Raw genomic sequence first — 16,614 nt, forward strand, 5'->3', positions numbered from 1 at the left:
CAGTGGTCACAAATGGTGTCGAAGGTGGAAGCTGGGGGCGGCCGTAGGATCAAGCAGCTGCCCCCTGGCCCAGCACCCCAGCCCAAGACGGACAGTGCCTGGCTGCAGCTCAGGCCCCGGAGCCCCACCTCCTGCTCCTCCGTGCCCCACCCCCAGCAAAATCCCCAACCCCGGTGCCGATCGGCTTCCTCTGGCTGGCTCTCTGAAAGAGGATGGGAAACAAGACACCAGGGCCTGGATGATTTTCGTTGTTTTTAATCAGGAGGAGAAGGGTTCTGTACCCAGAGGGGCTCCCACAGCCAGGCCGTAGGTGGTAGGCGTGGGCGGCGTGGACTCGCGGCTGTTAGGTGACCCCGGCGGTCTGGCAGGCAGGCAGGCAGGCAGTCCTCTCTAGTTGCGTCTGTCCTTGGCCTTGTCGCTGCCCGGAGCCTGGAACCTGGGCGAATCTTGGTAGTTCTGGGTCATGAACTGGGTGCTTGCTTCCGGTTCATTCAGGTGGTAACGGTTCAGGAAGATGTCCATTTTCCAAGAGGCTGGAAGGACAAACCGACAATGGGGAGGCGGGCGGGCGGTGAGAGGGAAGGCAGGGGCGGGGGGCCCCGGGAGGGTGGCCAGCTCCGGGGCGGTGGAGACGGCACCTGACAAGCTTGGCCACCGGGCCAAGGTGGGCAGTGTGTCTGGCTCGTGGAGGCAGGGGCCCCGGGAAGGGGCCCAGGCTGAGTCCAGGACCCTTTGGGTCTCCCTCCCCGGTGGCCTGTATTTAGCACAGCTCTGCCACCCTGTTCTCATGACAAAGGAAGTGTCCAGGTGGGTGGGCTCCTGTGCCTACGCCCTCCACATGCCCCGCTCCCTGACCCCATGACCAAGGCTCTGAGGATGCCCGCCCACCTGGCCACACCGGCTGCCCAGATGAGATCGGCCCAACGGTCTGTGCTATCCCCTCAACAAGACCCAGATCACCTCCTTCTCCTGGGACAGGTTCCTGGAGGCATGGGGGGAACACCCCCAGGCGTGGGGCCTGGAGAAGCCCACCCAGTACCCAGACTGGAAGGGGCCTCACTAGGGGAAAGACAACGGTTGCACAGAGGGACATGGTCTGGGCCAGGTGTGAGTAGGCTCTGTGAGTAGGCTGGGCAAGGAACACACAGCCCAGCCCTGGGGAGAGGCCCCCGGGGAAGGGGTGAGAGGCATATTCCCACGCTCTTGTTTCTCAAACCCTGGGCCTCAGGCACCCTGGGGCAGGAGGTTGCTAGGAAAAAGCGCAGGGAACCCAGTGGGGTCTGAATGTCAGAATGAACGGTGTGTCGGTGTGACTCTGCCCCACGCGTGGCATGGAGCGTACCTACTTTTCTTAGGGGCGTGCAGAGTTTGGCTTCTGTCCTTTTGCTCTCTGGGTACAGGGAGTGGCTGGGGAGGACCTTGCCCGGGGCCCAGCTGGGCAGGGGTCAGTAGGCTGCGGGCAGTGGAGACCCGTTGTGTCTGATGCCCACAGAGCAGGAGCCCGGAGGCTCCTGGGACTTGCACGCCACTCGCTCCCCGACCCGTGCTCCTCCCGTCAGCACCCATCACCCCTTTCACGACAGGGCAGAATGCCAGGTCGCTGATGCCTCCTCTCCACTTACCCTCCCCCTGGAGGGCTGCAGGCATTTCAAGGAGGGGACAGTTTTCCATCCCCAAACCAAAACGACAATAGCAACAAGGCAAGCGCTAAAAGTAATAGTAACAGCAGTGGCAATGACGCACCCACTTAGGGCTTCCTGTGTGTCAGGAGCTCTACACCAACGCCCTCACTCCGCGCTACCGGGAGAACCCTGCCACTCTCCAGGTCACGGCGGGGCTGATGGAGGCCCAGCACGGGGCACCGGGGTCAGGGAGCTTCTCAAGGGGCGGAGGGGGGGGCGGTGATGGCCCCCTGGGGTTCCTTCGGATCCCACCGGACTTAGCGGCTGTGCACTGACTGCCAAGGGCCGGGGTCGCCTGAGGGTCCAATCAGAGGCCAGGGACCCCAGGGACCCTGGCTGGCTGGGGTCTCACCCCTTGCCCGGGGTGGGGTAGCATGCTTGTGTGTGTGTGTGTGTGTGTGTGTTCGTGGGCGAGCTGGCGTGTGGCAGGCACGAGGGCACGGGGCCTTCCTCGCTGGGTGGGAAGGAGGGAATTGAAACCCACCACGAGATCAGGGCAGGCCGGCGGGGAGAAATCCCCTGCGCCTGACAGAGCCCAGCTCCCCTCTGCAGCACAGCGGGGAGGAACAGGAGCTGTGTGCCCCGGGGGCCGTGGGCTCCCTCCCGGCCCTGCTGCCGAGGTCTCTGCGGTTCTGGGGCTCCTGAGACCCAGGGCTGCGGCTGCCAAGCCTTCCGCCTCCTCCCTGGCTTGGCTGCGACTCCTTACACTCCCCCCCTGCCTCTGCCCTGTCCCCTCTCCACCCCCACCCCCACCCCCGGCCCCCGGACTGCTTCCTGCCACAGAGGCAAGAGGAACTGACCCTGAGCAAGTTCTAGAAGGAAGAGGGTGAGTCAGGCCCTCGGGGGTGTGTGGGGTGAGATGGGAGCTGTGGCTTCTGTGGTCACCGCAGGGAGGAAAGCCCCTTCCTGCATGGCACTGCTCTGGCCTGGACTGCAGGACACGCAGGAAGAGGGTGGTGTTGCCGCGTGTGGCCCCGGCCACCGCACTGCTTCCCTGGACCCACGCAGGCTGGGGCTGGGCAGGGCCCCAGCAGGAGGAGGAGGCTGGCTGAGCCCGTCTCCTACGCCGCCCAGTGGCTGGGCTGCTCAGAGCGGGGTGCTGGGATGGGCCGCTCCCTGCACAACCCTAGGGGGCGCTGTCCCCGTCCCGCGGAGCCAGGGGCAGCGGCAGTCGCCTCACTCCCGTTCAGGGCTGGGATGTTTGGGAATGGCCTTGACAGGGCCGCTCTCTGCTCCTAGCTTCCTGTCTGGAGGCTGAGGACAACTGGACAGGCCCCTCAGGCATGCAGGGCTCCGCAGGCCTCCCAGAGGTGACAAAGGGATGCTCCCTCCAGTCTAGTCCTGCCGACCCCCTCGCAGGGGCCTGGGGACTCGGGGAGGGGGTGCTCTGCTAGAATACGCCTTGCTGGGGGAGTCGCAGACTCGGGGGGCGGGGGCCCTTTTAACCCCTCCTGGGCCTCTGTCAGGTCTGTGTGTTGTGGGGAGCCCAGGCCCTTGTCTGCTCTCACTCCTGCCCTCTGCGAGTTTCCAATACAATACAGTTGACAGTGTGCTAACAACCAGTGAGGCCTTGGAAGGGAGCCTTTGGCCAGCAGTGGGAACCTTGCTCTTTTTAAAGATTTATTTGAAAGGCAGAGCGACATACATCTATCTATTATCTATCTATCTATTATCTATCTATCTATCTATCTATCTATCTATCTATCTATCGCTTCCATCTGCTGGTTCACTTCCCAGATGGCCACAACAGCCAGGAGCCTGAAGCTCCATCTGGGTCTCCCATGTGGGTGGCAGGGGCCCAAGCACTTGGGTCATCTTCCACTGCCTTCCCGCTAGCAGGATGCTGGCCTGGAAGTGGAACAGCCAGGACAAGTAGCAGTGCCCATAGGCGTCACCGGCCCCGAGGGGCAGTCTCTGTGGGGACCCTGGGCACCCGGCTCTGAGCCGCCCCATCCCCCCAGGCAGGGAACCTGCGCCTGACCCAGCTGCCTGAGCTATGCTCTTCTCCGGTCTTGCTCTCTTCTCTGCCGCGGCAGCTTCTTGTTAGGGGACAGTGGCCCTGGAGGGGAAAAAAAAAAACCACAAAAATTCCAGGGCGACCTAATAGCGGGCGGCACAGCGCGGCTCGGCTGTAATTTGTCTGGTGCGTCCGGGCCGGTGGCAGTGATAGAAGCGCTGATGCTTTCTGCTGAGATTAATGATGTCGTGGCGGTGGTGGGCGGGAGGGCCGAGCCTTTCATTTTTTGTGCCTTAAATGATATCCAGAGACTTCCACTCAGGAGCTCAACGGTCCTCTTCCCATCGCGTCCAATTACTTGTGGGGAATACTTGCTGACGGGCTGATGCTGCTGGCTCCAGAAACTCCGGGGCCGGACGGGACCGCCTCGACGCTGGCAGGGGTGCAGGGGGCACCCCTGTGTCCTACAGAGATCCGGAGAGCAGACTTCAGGCCTGACCACCGGGGACGCCTTCCTCCACCACGGCGGCAGGGAAGGGGCGAGACGAGCGGCGGCTCCCAGCTGCCAGTCTAGCTCCCACTTCGCCGCCCTTGTCTCTGTAGTCGTGGCCATGCCTGGCTGGAGTTGGCCTAGGGCAGCCGGGGTGTAACTGTGCCTTGTCTGTCTCACCCTGGGGGCTCAGAAGTCTGCAGGCCTGGGTTCCCGGGAGAGCTGGTGACAGGTGCACACAGGCCAAGTGTGTGTGTCGGGGGGTTCTCTGTGCCTTCTCCCTCGTCGTCTGCCTGACCTTTGGGTGGTGGGATGCTTGGCTTCATTCCAGGCAGTTCCTGGCCTGGGCACCGGAGAGCGGTCCCCAGACCCCCAGTTCTCCTGCTCTGCCAGGTGGGTGGGCCCTTCGAGGCAGCAGAGAGCGGCCTGCCACAAGCCCACACGGGGATCAGAGGCTGGGCCCTGGGGGATTCGAGCCTGGGCCAGGTGAACCACCATGGGAGGTCACGGTGGGGAGGGCACGGGGAAGCTGTGTGTTTGTGTGTGTCTGTGTGTGCGCTGGTGGGAGGGGCCCCTTCCTTCCACGGGGCGCTGTCCCAGCCCTGCGGGCTTTCCCCCAGTCCCTCCAGGCCTGGTCCCTGTGTCAGTGCCTCCTATTTGCCAGTGCTGCTTGGGGCTCTGCTGCTTTCATGCCCTTGGCTCCACCACAGGCCAGACTCAACCCCACTGGGTGGCACGTCCCTGCCCGTCCCTCCTCTCTGGCCCCTGTGGGTGGGTGGTCCCATCCGGAGCTGCTGATGTCAGGTGCTTGTGGCATGGCTATGGCTGCCTGGGCCAGGGGACCCTGTCCCGACTGTTATCTGGTGGGATAAAAGGCAGATTTCCTCCCTTGTAGGCAAGAAGGACACGGGTCCGGCTCGTGCCGCCTCTGTGTGAGGTGGCCAAGGCGTGGTGTGGCACAGACCACAGCTCCCCGGGAGTTTCGCTTCAGCCACGGCCTTCACCAGGGAGGGGGCTTCTTCCGGCAGTGTGTCTGTCTCACACCGCATCTCAGAGTCTGCAGGCCTGGGTCGCTGGGAGAAGGAATGCGGGAGAGCTGGTGACAGGTGCACAGAGCCCTGCCCGGAAGTCAGGAGGAAGTGACTTCCCCTGGTCAGCTGGGCCTCGTGGTTCCTTCATTCGCTCCGTGGGGATGAAGGTAGAGGGGCTGGTGGGGAGGTGGTGCTGCCCGCCTGGGGTTGGGACACAGTGGATGTGGAAGGGGCGACTCCCAGAGGTGGCTGCCTCTCAGGTGTCGGAGGCAGCTGACGTGTGTTCGTGGGCGTGGGGGTGTGAGAACGTGCAGCCTGTGTGTGTGTGTGTGTGTGTGTGTGAATTAGTAATATGCAGGAGATGACAGTGCCCGTGATGCTGTGCTGAAGGGGTGAGTTGCTAGGGACAGTGACAGGGCCGCGGAGAGAGGGGCAGGGAGCCGGGACTAGCGCTCAGCAGGGGGCAGGCAGGGGCAGGGTGGCTCTGGCCCTGTGTGACGGGGCTGTTCTGTCCCTATGTGTCCCTTCTCAGGCCATCCCTCTCCGTAGCATTATGTTGGCTCCTGAATCTACAAGCCCATCTCTGGATGCCCAACCCTGGGGGCAGCTGGGAGAAACCGGGCAGCCAGCTGGGGGCTTTGGGGGCGGGAGGCGGGAGGGTGAGGATGGGGCTGTGAGATGGGCAGTTCACCTGGAAGGAGGTCACCGCCCAGCGCATCCCAGGCCTGACGCAAGGTCATGGTCGGCTCTAAATCCGGAAATGCAAAGCGTGGCTTTTGGGACAGACAGCAGGGAAACGGGGCCAGCCCTGGCCAGAGGCGGCAGCTCAGGGTCTGGTCTGCTGGCTTCCGAGGTCGCCCCTGCTCCTGCCGCTCTGCCTGGGCTCTTTGTGTTCCCAAGTGTGTGTGTGTGTGTGTGTGTGTGTGCGCTCCAGCTCTGCAGGGTGTTTCCAGGAGTACAGAGCGCACAGCTCCCCTGCTCCAGCGCTCAGCGCCCAGCACCCGCCCTGCACCTGCTGCGCATGGTGGGGGTGGGGGTGGGGAATGCAGAGGGCATTGGCGAGTTCTGCCCAGTGTGGCGGGGAGATGGCCCGGAGTGGAAGGAGCCAGGGGAGGCGAGAGGGGTTGGGCAGCCCGTAAACCAGAAGCAGGGCAGCTCTGAGCACCCCCCCGACCCAGGCCTGTCCGTGGGTCTGGCACCCTGGTGGGAAGCCTGCTGGGGCGCCTGCACCAGCACTCTCTGGGCTTGGTGCACAGGGCCAGCCTCCCTGGCTGTTCTGCATTTGTCCAGAAGTCAGAGGACGGGAGAGCGCAGGGGTCGGGAGCCCGTCCGTGTGGGCTCACTCGATTGCAGACTGGCTGGTCCGATGCCTTGTCTCGCGGAGATAGAAGTCCAAGTCCAGACACGGGGTGGGAGTTTGTCCACGGCCACACAAAAACGAGACTCAGGCCGTCAAGATCTCATTGGCTGGGGCTGGCATGGTGGCACAGGGGGCTAAGCTGCTCTTTGCAACACTGACCTCCCACATGGGAGTCCTGAGTCCGGCCCGGCTGCTCCACTTCCCAGCCAGCTCCCTGCTAATGCACCTGGGAAAGCAGCGGAAGATGGCACAAGTGCTTGGGCCCCTGCCACCTGTGTGGGAGACCAGGATGGAGTTCCTGGCTCTGGCTTGGCTTGGCCCAGACCCGGCTGTTGTGGCCATTTGGGGAGTGAAACAGCGCATGGAAGAGTCTCTCTCTCTGTCACCCCACCTTTCAAATCCGTCTTCACACATGTACACTCTCCCAAGCCACGGTTGGGAGAGGAATTCCAGGGAGGGGTTGCCCCCTCAGTTCAGAACAGTGTCACCCCGTCTCCCTCCATACGCTCCTGCAGGTGCCCCTGGGATAATCCCCAGCTCTCTCTCTCTCTCTCTCTCTCTCTTTTTTTTGACAGGCAGAGTGGACAGTGAGAGAGAGAGAGAGAAAGGTCTTCCTTTTGCCGTTGGTTCACCCTCCAATGGCCGCCGCGGCCGGCGCACCACGCTGATCCGATGGCAGGAGCCAGGTACTTCTCCTGGTCTCCCATGGGGTGCAGGGCCCAAGTACTTGGGCCATCCTCCACTGCACTCCCGGGCCACAGCAGAGAGCTGGCCTGGAAGAGGGGCAACCGGGACAGAATCCGGCGCCCCGACCGGGACTAGAACCCTGTGTGCCGGCGCCGCAAGGCGGAGGATTAGCCTAGTGAGCCGCGGCGCCGGCCCCCAGCTCTCTTGTGCTCAGCCTGTTGGAGGGAAGGGGCCTGCATGGGGCAGGGTTCAGGTGAGGGTCTTCCCTGGCTGTCCGTTCCTCCCCGGCACGGGGGCTGGCTGCATGCGCCCTCTCTCACAGCTCCTTCCCACAGAGGGAAAACCAGACTACGGCAAGTCTTGGGGCCTGTGATCGTTGGCAGGTCCCCGTGTGGTATCACCTGAGCGTTGGTGCAACCTGGGAGTCCCCGGGCACCATCCGAGTGCTGCAGGGAGCGCCAGCCCATTGTGCAAGGAAGGCCTCCTGCTTCTGCAGCTGCTCTGGGTTCCTCCTGCCAGGCTGGGCCCCCACCACCTTCCATCTCGGCGCCCCTGTTCCCCCCTTGTCCTGTCACTCTGGGGTCTCTAAAGACTGTCATGTGTTACTCCAGCAGTGAGCAATCTCTCCTGGCTCCCTATGGTCCACTCACCAAAGCCACGCCTCTTTCAGGCGTTCTAGAACCTCCTCCTTCCCTCCCTATTTTCTCACTTAAAAAATCTGGAGGCAGCTTTGTGGTGTAGTGGGTTAAGGCACTGCCTGTGAGGCTGGCATCCCATATGAGCACGGGTTCCCGTCCTGGCTACTCTGCTTCCAATTCGGCTCCCTGCTACTGTGCCTGGGAAAGCAGCGGAAGACGGCCCAAGTGCTTGGGCCCCTGCCATCCATGTGGGAGACCTGGATGGAGTTCCAGGCTCTGGGCTTCAATCCCGGTGCAGTCCCAGCCATTGTGGTTGTCTGGGGAGTGGACCAGCAGATGGAAGATCTCTCTCCCTCTCTCTCCCTCCCTTCTTCTCTCTCTGTAACTCTGCCTTTCAAATAAAGTAATTTAAAAGAGAAAAAAGAAAACCCTTTGCACCTACAGTTTCCCTACCCTTTTTATCCAGGGCCCAGCCCCCAGCCCATTTTCTTCCTATGGAACCCACCAAGATTGGTCCATCATGTAGGGAGACCTCTTGTTTTCCTGGTGAGGAAAATGAGGCAGAGAGAGGGGGGAGAGGAGGGGAGAGAGAGAGAGAGAGAGAGAGAGAGAGGGAGAGAGAGAGGCTCACTGATCTGCCCTAAAGTCAAATCCCTAGCTCCCGAAAGGGGGGTCTTCTGCCCCAAGTCCGCAGCATGAGGGCCAGATCTGCTCACGTGCACAAACACACCATTACATATTTAATCACAAGCTGCCCCGCATGGCAATTTCATTGCTTCCAAAGCCAACAACGGTACGCTCCTGGAAGGCAGGGAACATTCCCTATGCCCTGGGATCCTGTCCTCTCCACGCCCCCCTAGCACAGGGCTAGGCACATGGCAGGCCTGGCCTTTGGCTGGAGCTCACCTCTGGGAGGGTGATTTCCTGGGCGCCAACAGGACGGCACAGACGCCAGCCGGGTTCTGGCCAGACGCGATCCAGGTTCTGGGTTTTGCACAGACACCCAAGGCGGGTGGTTTGCAGTGGGGCAGGGGACAAGGAACCCCAGTGTTGGCAAAGATGCAAAGGGAGTTGTGATGGATTCCAGACTCTAGAGTCTTCCAGCTCCTGTGCCTTGGCTCCGTGTCCCAGGAGGGCACTCGGGCCCGCGTTGCCTGGAAGCAGGCTGTGGGCAGGCCTCAGGAGCCGCGGCAGCACACAGAGAGGGGAGTGTCTTGGGGGTATACGGCTTCCTCTGCTCCCTTGCCCCCTTCGCTGCCTCTCTCAATGCTCCCCCTACTCTCCTCCTGCCCCAGAAAGCACTGGTGCCCTGACTGCTCATTCTCCTACCCGGGACCTTGGTGTTGTGACCCTGAGGTCCAGCTGAGGACCCAGAGGCACTGCCCGGTCCCATGAGGCTCTCACAGGTTTGGACGTTGTAGGCTGGGCAGTGAGTGCCCGGGCCTGACATTCTTGGTGAGATGGGCACCAGAGCACTGGGTGAGTTCCGCCTGGCCTGGGCACAGTACCTTTTTTTTTTTTTTTTGCTTCTTTCTCTCGTTGTTTCCAGACTTAGAAGCATGCCCTTGGCAGAGCTGTTTAAGGAGACTGGCAGATTGGCAAGGGCCTGATGGCACCTGGGGAGGGTTCACGGGTGGAAAGGTTGCACCAACTCGGCTCTCAGGGCGGCTGGAGCCCTCCGTGATTGGTGGCCCTTGCTCGGCACACATCTACAGGCCTCCACTGCCCAGCCAGTGCCGTTCTGGGGCCTCGGGCCCTGGAGTCGTAACCCTTCCTGTGCCAGCTTCCCAGTGGTTGGAGCTGTGCGGGGTCACTGGGCGAGAGCAGCTGGCTGGTGGCCCCCGCCCTCCCACTCACCTTCCCAGCAGCCTGGGGGATGTACCCTTTCCCTTCCCTGCAACCGGGAGGTGACGGAGTGCATGGGGCTTACTTTACTTCCCGTTTTCCTGAAAGAGATCTGAGTCTCTGAGAGTGGCGGTGGGGACGTGGCCCCCACCAGGGGGTCACCAGTGGTGGGCTGCCGTGGCCACGTGGCCCAGGGGGCAGGAGGAGCAAGGCCTGGCAGGCTGCACGAGCCATCGGGAGGCTCCAGGGTGTGGGTCCCGTCCAGAGAACGGAGGAGGAGGTGGAGGGCAGCTCGGGGGAGCTGGTGGCGGGGTGTGGCTGGGGATGCCTTTGCCCCAGCACCGAGATAGCCCGGGAGCAATTAGGGACCAATGAAGACAGACTGGCACGGTGGCATTCCAAGGCCCTCTGGCTCAGATTGGCCTCAATTACAGGTGCAATTAACCTGCTGGGGTGTTGTGGGGTAGCTGCCCGCACATGCCGGGCGAGGTTTCGGGGGTGCTTGCCTCCCCGGCTCCAGGTGCTCCCTTTGGGACCGACCTACCCAGCTAAATGCTGCTGTCTTGGTCCGTAGGGCTTGCTCCTGGGAGCGGGGCAGGGGCAGACCCCACAGAAGCCAACGTCTCCTTCAGCCTGCTCGTTCTGGTTCACCCGAGGCCAGGCTGCCAGGCCGACGTCCTCGCCAACGTGGGGGGACTGCAGGGCTGCCCCCAGAACTCACCTGGGGAGCTCTTACCTCGAGTTTTGTTTTCTTTAGGAAGGAGAGAGATGGCCCTTCCTTCCTGGAGGTAGACGAAGAACTGGTACCGATGGAAGCCACTGTGCACCGGCGGGGAGGGAGGCTGGTAGGCTGTGAGCAGGGGCAGAAGAGAGCTGGGTGCACCGCTCCCGCGCCCCCCCCCCATGCTCCCCGCTGACTTCCCTGCAGTCCCCCAGTGGGGCCCCACCCATCACAGGCCACCCGGATGTGCCTTTGGCAGGCTCTCAACCGCAGTATCTCCCTTTAGGAAGCACATTTTTGGGGGCTTTGGGGGCGGCGGAGGAGGTGGTGCGGGAGGAAGCCCTTGGGGCTGGCGTGCAGGCCCTGGGCGCCCGTGTAGCTCCCAGGCCTTCCTCCCATCTCTGCTTTTGTCTCCTGCCCGCAGAGAAACCCATCTCCCTCCGTGGAGTGCGTCTGCCAGTGGATTTCTATTTATTTATTTATTTATTTATTTTAGCATTTCCTTATGAAGTCCAAGAAGCCAGATTTCTTGGCTTGGCCCTGGAGGATCTGGAAGTGGTTACGGGGGTGGGTGGGACGGGGTTCAAAGGTTTGATCATGGGAGCCGGAGGAGCTGGGCGTTCGGGGCACTGGGGAAGAGGCCTGTCTTCCTCCTCCTCACTTTCCCTGGGTGAGGCTGGGGAACGGTGGGGGGCAGGGGGCAGCTCTCACTCATCCCACCTCCAGGCACGTACAGGGAGAGGGGGATTTGCCAGCCCAGACCGAAGCCAGGCTTCCTCCTAAGGTCGCTTTGCCCCTTCCCACTGCTCTTCCCCGCTTCTCCATGGCCCTTCCTGGGGAGTGGTGGGGCAGCACCTCCCTCCTTTGCTCTCTTGCTCACAAGGGTGCCTGCAGCCAGGGGAATTCCTGCCTATTCATCCTTCCCCAGGGTTGGGGCCTGCAGATGTGTGTGAGTGTGTGCGCGCGAGCTCACAGTGGGAACAGAGCCGGCTGTGCTGGGAGCCTTGTGCGTCGCCGTGGTTCTGGGTGCAGCCTCGGGCGAGGTGTGTGCCACGGCCCGGGTGCCAGGGCTACCAGGCGCGTTGGAGGCCCTGTCACTGGGGAGAAAGACGTCCGAGCCTGGGGTGGGAAGCCGCGGCGTGCGGAGGGCTGGTGTGGCGGGCCCGCTGAGGGCCAGAGAGGGGTGACCAGGGCAAGTCCGGGGGTGGGGGACACGTCTGGAGTCAGAGCTCACTGGCTGGCTGCAGTGGGGGTTTATTCCCAGGGGAGATGGAGACTGCGCCCCCTCCTGCCTCTGGCCCAGGCTACACGCATTCTCCACATCTCAGTGGGGAAATGGGGACTCTGGGCGTTAAGCCACGCCCACAGCCAGTGGCCGAGCTGGGCGTGAGAGCCAACCCACGGGCTGCCCCAAGTTCGGCTGCCTCCCTGCGCTGTGAGGCTCAGTCTTATGCTGCCGTTTGCAGGAAGGGGATCTGAGAGGGAGGGGAGCTGGGGGGGTAGTTGGGGAAGGGGAGGGCACCCCAGTTAGGAGCGAGGGCTCTCCAGTCTGGACAGCCCCTTGCTGGCCCTGGGCCCGGCCAACCGTGCCACCTGGGGCCGACAGTCTGCCCGTTTCATCCTCTTGAAAAACGGAGCCACTGCCAGTGGCGGGCTGGACCGGCTGCTGCAGGAGAAACCAGAGCCCCCGGTGGACGGTGCGGGAGGGGTTTGCCTGGTGAAGAGCACCAGGGCACTGCCTCACCAGATCGGCCCCTGCTGCGGGCCCCGGGGTGCCGGTGTCGGCGCCTACCTGTTAACACCTGGCCCTGAATCTTCCCTTTCTTCAAGTCAGCACCCTGGAAGAAGACAGGCAGGGCCCTGGGTCACTCCGGGGCTCCACATTTCAGTGCCCAGGGTCCTGGGGAGCGGGGGACCCCTGTGGGGTTTGCAGTGGGTGCCTCAGGGCTGAGGGTGGCTTGGAGGGGCCGGCCAGACTGCCTGACCTCTGGGGAATCCCAGTGGGACCCTCCTGGGCACAAAGTCACCATCAGCCTGCAGAGTCTGCTCCCAGCGGGGGCAGGGGCTGGGGGCCCTCGGGGCTCCCTCGTTGGCCCAGTCCCCTCTCTGGGGCACTCAGAACTTCAGGCCACCTGAGTTGGGGGGGGGTTTAGGGGGAACGCTGATTCTGCAGCAGTTTCTCCCTCAGCCTCGAGCTGACTTGGCCCCTGAGCCGCGGGCGGTTTTTTGGCTACTGAGGCAGCCTCAGTTTCCCTCCCCCCCATCCCTCCCCTCCGCTCAGTGTCTGTGGGATAATGAGCACCCCCCCTCCGGGGGCGGTTGCTAATTACTGTTTGTGCAGGACGGGGAGAGGCTCAGATGAAAGCGACTGGAGCCGGGCCCCTGGGTCCGTGCCACGGCTCAGGGCCTCGGGCCATGCCAGGGAGCCCTGCAGGCCCCTAGGTGTGGGGTTTTATAGCCTTAATGATGGTGATTAGCATGGCTCTTAATTGATTCTGCCAACACCTAACTGTGCCCTGGCCCCCTGTCCTCCAAGCCCTTTTGGGTGCAGCCCCTGCCCTGGCCTCCCAGAGGTGCTCAGGTGGGGGGGATGGGTGAACGTGGGAGGCCCCCTGGAGTGGGGAGAACAGGGTTGGGGGGAGAGTCAACCCTTGGCTCCCCCTTTGCCCCTTCCAAAATCCACCTGGCCTCCTCCCATTCAGGCTGCAGCTCGCCTACTGCGGCTCTCACTCGGGGCCACTTGCGCCAGAGATCCCGCTGCCCCAGGCTTGTCCCTGTCTGTCCCGGCCACCTTCAGCCGGGAGAAGGGGCAGGAGACTAGCGGGACAGACCCTCCACGCTTGCTTGTCATACCCTGTGAAGGTGGTGTCTCTGCCCTGCAACGCCCAGCCGCTGTCTCTGACCCTGATCTTTCCTGCTTGGGAGCCTTGACCTTGAGGCCCCCATGGACGCCAGATCCGCCCTGACCCTCTCCCCATGCAGGCTGGACCTGGGCCCCAGGACAAGGCCGAGGGGTTGGAGAGTGGAGGCCCTTCCCCTCGACACCCATCTCTTCTGGAAGGAAGAGGTAAGGACCCTCAGGGACCAAGCAGTTCCTCTCCTAGAACAGCTCCTCTGGCCGCACTCCCCGGCTGGACAGAGCCTGGGGCCCAGCCCAGAGAAGCCAGCCCAGCCTCCCTCCTGGTTCTTTTCCAAGGCAGCCCAGCCAGCGGTTTGTTGAAATCAAACAATGGTAACCCAAGCAGGCTGTTCTTTGCAATCCCCCGCCGGCGGCAAGGGTCCCGCCCTTGGTGACGAACAAGTCCTCTCTCTTCCCAGAGGGGGCTGGGGCGGGGAGCTCCATGGAAAGTGTGACCTGTAGCCTTGCTCAGGGTGGGAAGCCTGACCTTCCCCTCCCTGTCATCACGGGGGCCAGCCCGGCTGACACTGTGAGAACCCTTGGGGCTGGGTTCGCCGAGGCCAGTGTTGGCCCTTCCTGCCCGCCTTCCCTGCCCTCCACTGGGGCACGGATGGCATGTAGACCACTCAGTCCTGCCAGGGAGCAGGATCTGTCCCGGCTGGTCCTCGCTGGTGGGAAGAGCAGGGACAGACGCGGTGGCGGAGTGGGGTCAGCATGGCTTCCAGTTACTCAGGTTGGGCTGAGGATTGGCCAAGCTCCCTGCAGCTGTGAGCCTTCCCTCCCTGGTAAGTCCGAGAACTGATACCTGGGAGGAGCTCAGGAAACCCGCTGAGCCCAGAGATGGAGTGACGTGTGCAGTGAGTGGAGGATGCTGGGACCCGGGGCTGTGTGGCCTGGCTCCCTGAGCTCTTCCTGTGGCTCCTCTGGGGTGGGGGAGGTTCTGCTTTTGGAAGACCATATTTAAAATACCTAACACCAGGACCCATCCCATGTCAGGTCCCCTAACGTCTCCAGGGGTCAGCCTATCACATCGAGGGGGCGGGGCTTTGCCTCAGTGGTGAAGATGCCAGTTGGCCCGCTCACATCACACGGCAAGTGCCTGGGTTCCCTTCCTGGCCCACAGCTGTCCGCGAGGCAGCAGTGACGGCTCAAGTGCTCTGGGCCCCTGCTACCCCCGTGGGAGACCCAGGCTGTTCAGTTCCTGACTCCCGGCCTTGGCCTGCTCCAGCCCTTGGTGTTACAGACGTTTAGGGCGTGAGCCAGTGGGCGGCAGCTCTGTCTGTCCGTCTCTGCCTCTCAAATTAATGAATGTTCTAAAGGGTGTCCCATCTAGCCTGTGGTCACTGCAGGAAGCCGGGGCTCTCTGGGGTTGGATGAGAACCCGGCTAAATTTCGGGGAGAGTCCGGGGTGCGGTAAGGTCTGGGCGCGCTGTTTGGGGCACTGGACTAGGAGGGGGTCCTGGAGAGGCGGGGGTGTGCACTTGGGGAACACACGCAGCGTCCCTGTCCCTTTGGAAGGAGGACCTGCAGGAGGGGGCAGTGGCCCCACAACCTCGGGTCTCCTCAGCTTGCCGGGCTGCCCCCCACTAATGCCCTCCCCCCAGTGCCAGGTGCCCTGCCGCCAGCCTGCAGGTGTGCTGGCGCCTCTTAAAGGCGACGACGGGTCCTTTTCCTTACCAGAGCTCAGACAGATGTGCTTTCAAAAAGGAGAGAAAGGGGGGATGTTCATGCAGAACCTGCATGCAGCGTAGATGTCATTCTGACTCTCCGAGCACGGGGAAGCTCACGACAGCAGGTCACGAGCACCCCAGGTACCGGGGAGTGCGCCTGGGGGGACGTTCTGGGTTCCTCCATGTGCCAGGGACTGGGTGGCTTAGGGAGGCGACTCTTTTCCTTATCAGCATCCCCTGGGGACAGGAAGTCTGGTACCCGTGACCTTCCTGTCTAGGGCAGGGGTAGGGGAAACCACGCCATAGAACCTGAAATGCACAGGATGTGAGCAAACAGTAGAGGGGCCAGTGCTGTGGCACAGTGAGTAAAGCCGCCGCCTGCATCCCATATGGGCTCCAGTTCGAGTCCTGGCTGCTCCACTTCCCATCCAGCTCTCTGCTATGGCCTGACAAAGCAGCAGAAGATGGCCCAAGTCCTTGGGCCCCACCACCCACATGGGAGACCCGGAAGAAGCTCCTGCTCCTGGCTTTGGCCTAGTCCAGTCCTTGGCTGTTGTAGCCATTTGGGGAGTGAACCAGCAGATGGAAGACCTCTCTCTCTCTCTCTCTCCCTATTTCTGTAACTCTACCTTTCAAATAAATGAATAAATCTTTTTTCCCCCACCCATGTGGGAGCAGGGGCCCAAGCACTTGGCCATCCTCCGTTCCTTTTCCAGTCACATTAACAGAGAACTGGATCAGAAGTGGGGCAGCCGGGTCTTGAACTGGTGCCCATATGGGATGCCGGCTTTGCAGGCGGTGGGTTAACCCACTGCACCACAGTGGCTGCTCCATAAATAAATCTTTAAATAATTTTCACAAAGAGAGTAGGGGCTTCTTTTCCTTAGCAGTCAGTTTTGGAGGTACACTCACCCGCGGGCACCTGTGCATACGTGTGTGTTCGTGCATGTGTGTCTAGGGTACTGGGTGCCGGCTCAACTGCCTGGCCTAGGAATCAACACAAAGTGCTCTACTTGCAGAGAAGGGGCTGGACCCTGGATCCTGAGGTTTTCATCCCAGCTCCGCCCCGCCTCAGGGCCCACTTGGTGAGACACTTGGGCAGAGACGGGGCTCATCGAGGGTCGCAGCACCGTATTCCAGGACCAGGGTGACACAGACCATCCCACGGGACTTGTTCTGAGTGACTTGGCTCAGATCAAGATAGACAGAGCGCCGTGCGGCTGTGCGGGAAGCCAGCACAATAGTCCATCCCCACCGTTATGATCTTATTCCTGATGAGCGTTCGGTGAAGATTCTCCAAGGTGCTGCCCAACCCACTGACCTCACAATGTCCCATGTCCGGAAGGGCGTGCACTGGACTGGAAAGAGCCCAGAGACCGTGCAGCGGCCCAAGGGCAGGGGCTGTGTCCTGCCTGCCCTTGTAGTTCCTGGGATGCTTTGCGTATGATGGGTTGGGCGCTCTGGCCCCCTCCACCTCCCCTTGCCCTTGCCAGGTCAATAAACTCTACTCCCACCCTTACTGTTGGTTTCCTGTCCCCATGGGGACACCCCGAGGGCTGCAGAATTGGTGGTGGTGGGGTGGCCTCCAGCGGTACTCCTCCCTGCCTGGGGACACCCCTTACGTAGGTGAAGGC

At 62.3% G+C, this 16,614-nt stretch overlaps 1 protein-coding gene across 4 annotated transcripts in view; it reads right to left on the bottom strand.

The window, feature by feature from the left end:
- Positions 1-239: 239 nt before the first annotated feature.
- Positions 240-16,614, bottom strand: part of LOC149124929 (phosphatidylethanolamine-binding protein 4-like) — a 209,745-nt gene continuing 193,370 nt past the window's right edge. For 2 of the 4 annotated variants that reach the window (XM_089302168.1, XM_089302171.1), the window contains 3 exons: positions 12,204-12,249; positions 10,427-10,540; positions 240-533 (listed from right to left, as the gene is read on the bottom strand). In XM_089302168.1, coding sequence (XP_089158294.1) covers positions 391-533; positions 10,427-10,540; positions 12,204-12,249 — 303 coding nt within the window. In that variant the 3' untranslated portion in view covers positions 240-390. Of the gene's footprint in view, positions 534-10,426; positions 10,541-11,365; positions 11,509-12,203; positions 12,250-16,614 lie in introns of those variants that run through there. The other 2 variants (XM_089302169.1, XM_089302170.1) reach the window with 2 other exon arrangements.

The sequence above is a fragment of the Oryctolagus cuniculus genome, chromosome 8 (genome assembly GCF_051225735.1).
Source record: "Oryctolagus cuniculus isolate XC-2025 breed Fujian yellow rabbit chromosome 8, ASM5122573v1, whole genome shotgun sequence".
Lineage (NCBI taxonomy): Eukaryota > Metazoa > Chordata > Mammalia > Lagomorpha > Leporidae > Oryctolagus > Oryctolagus cuniculus.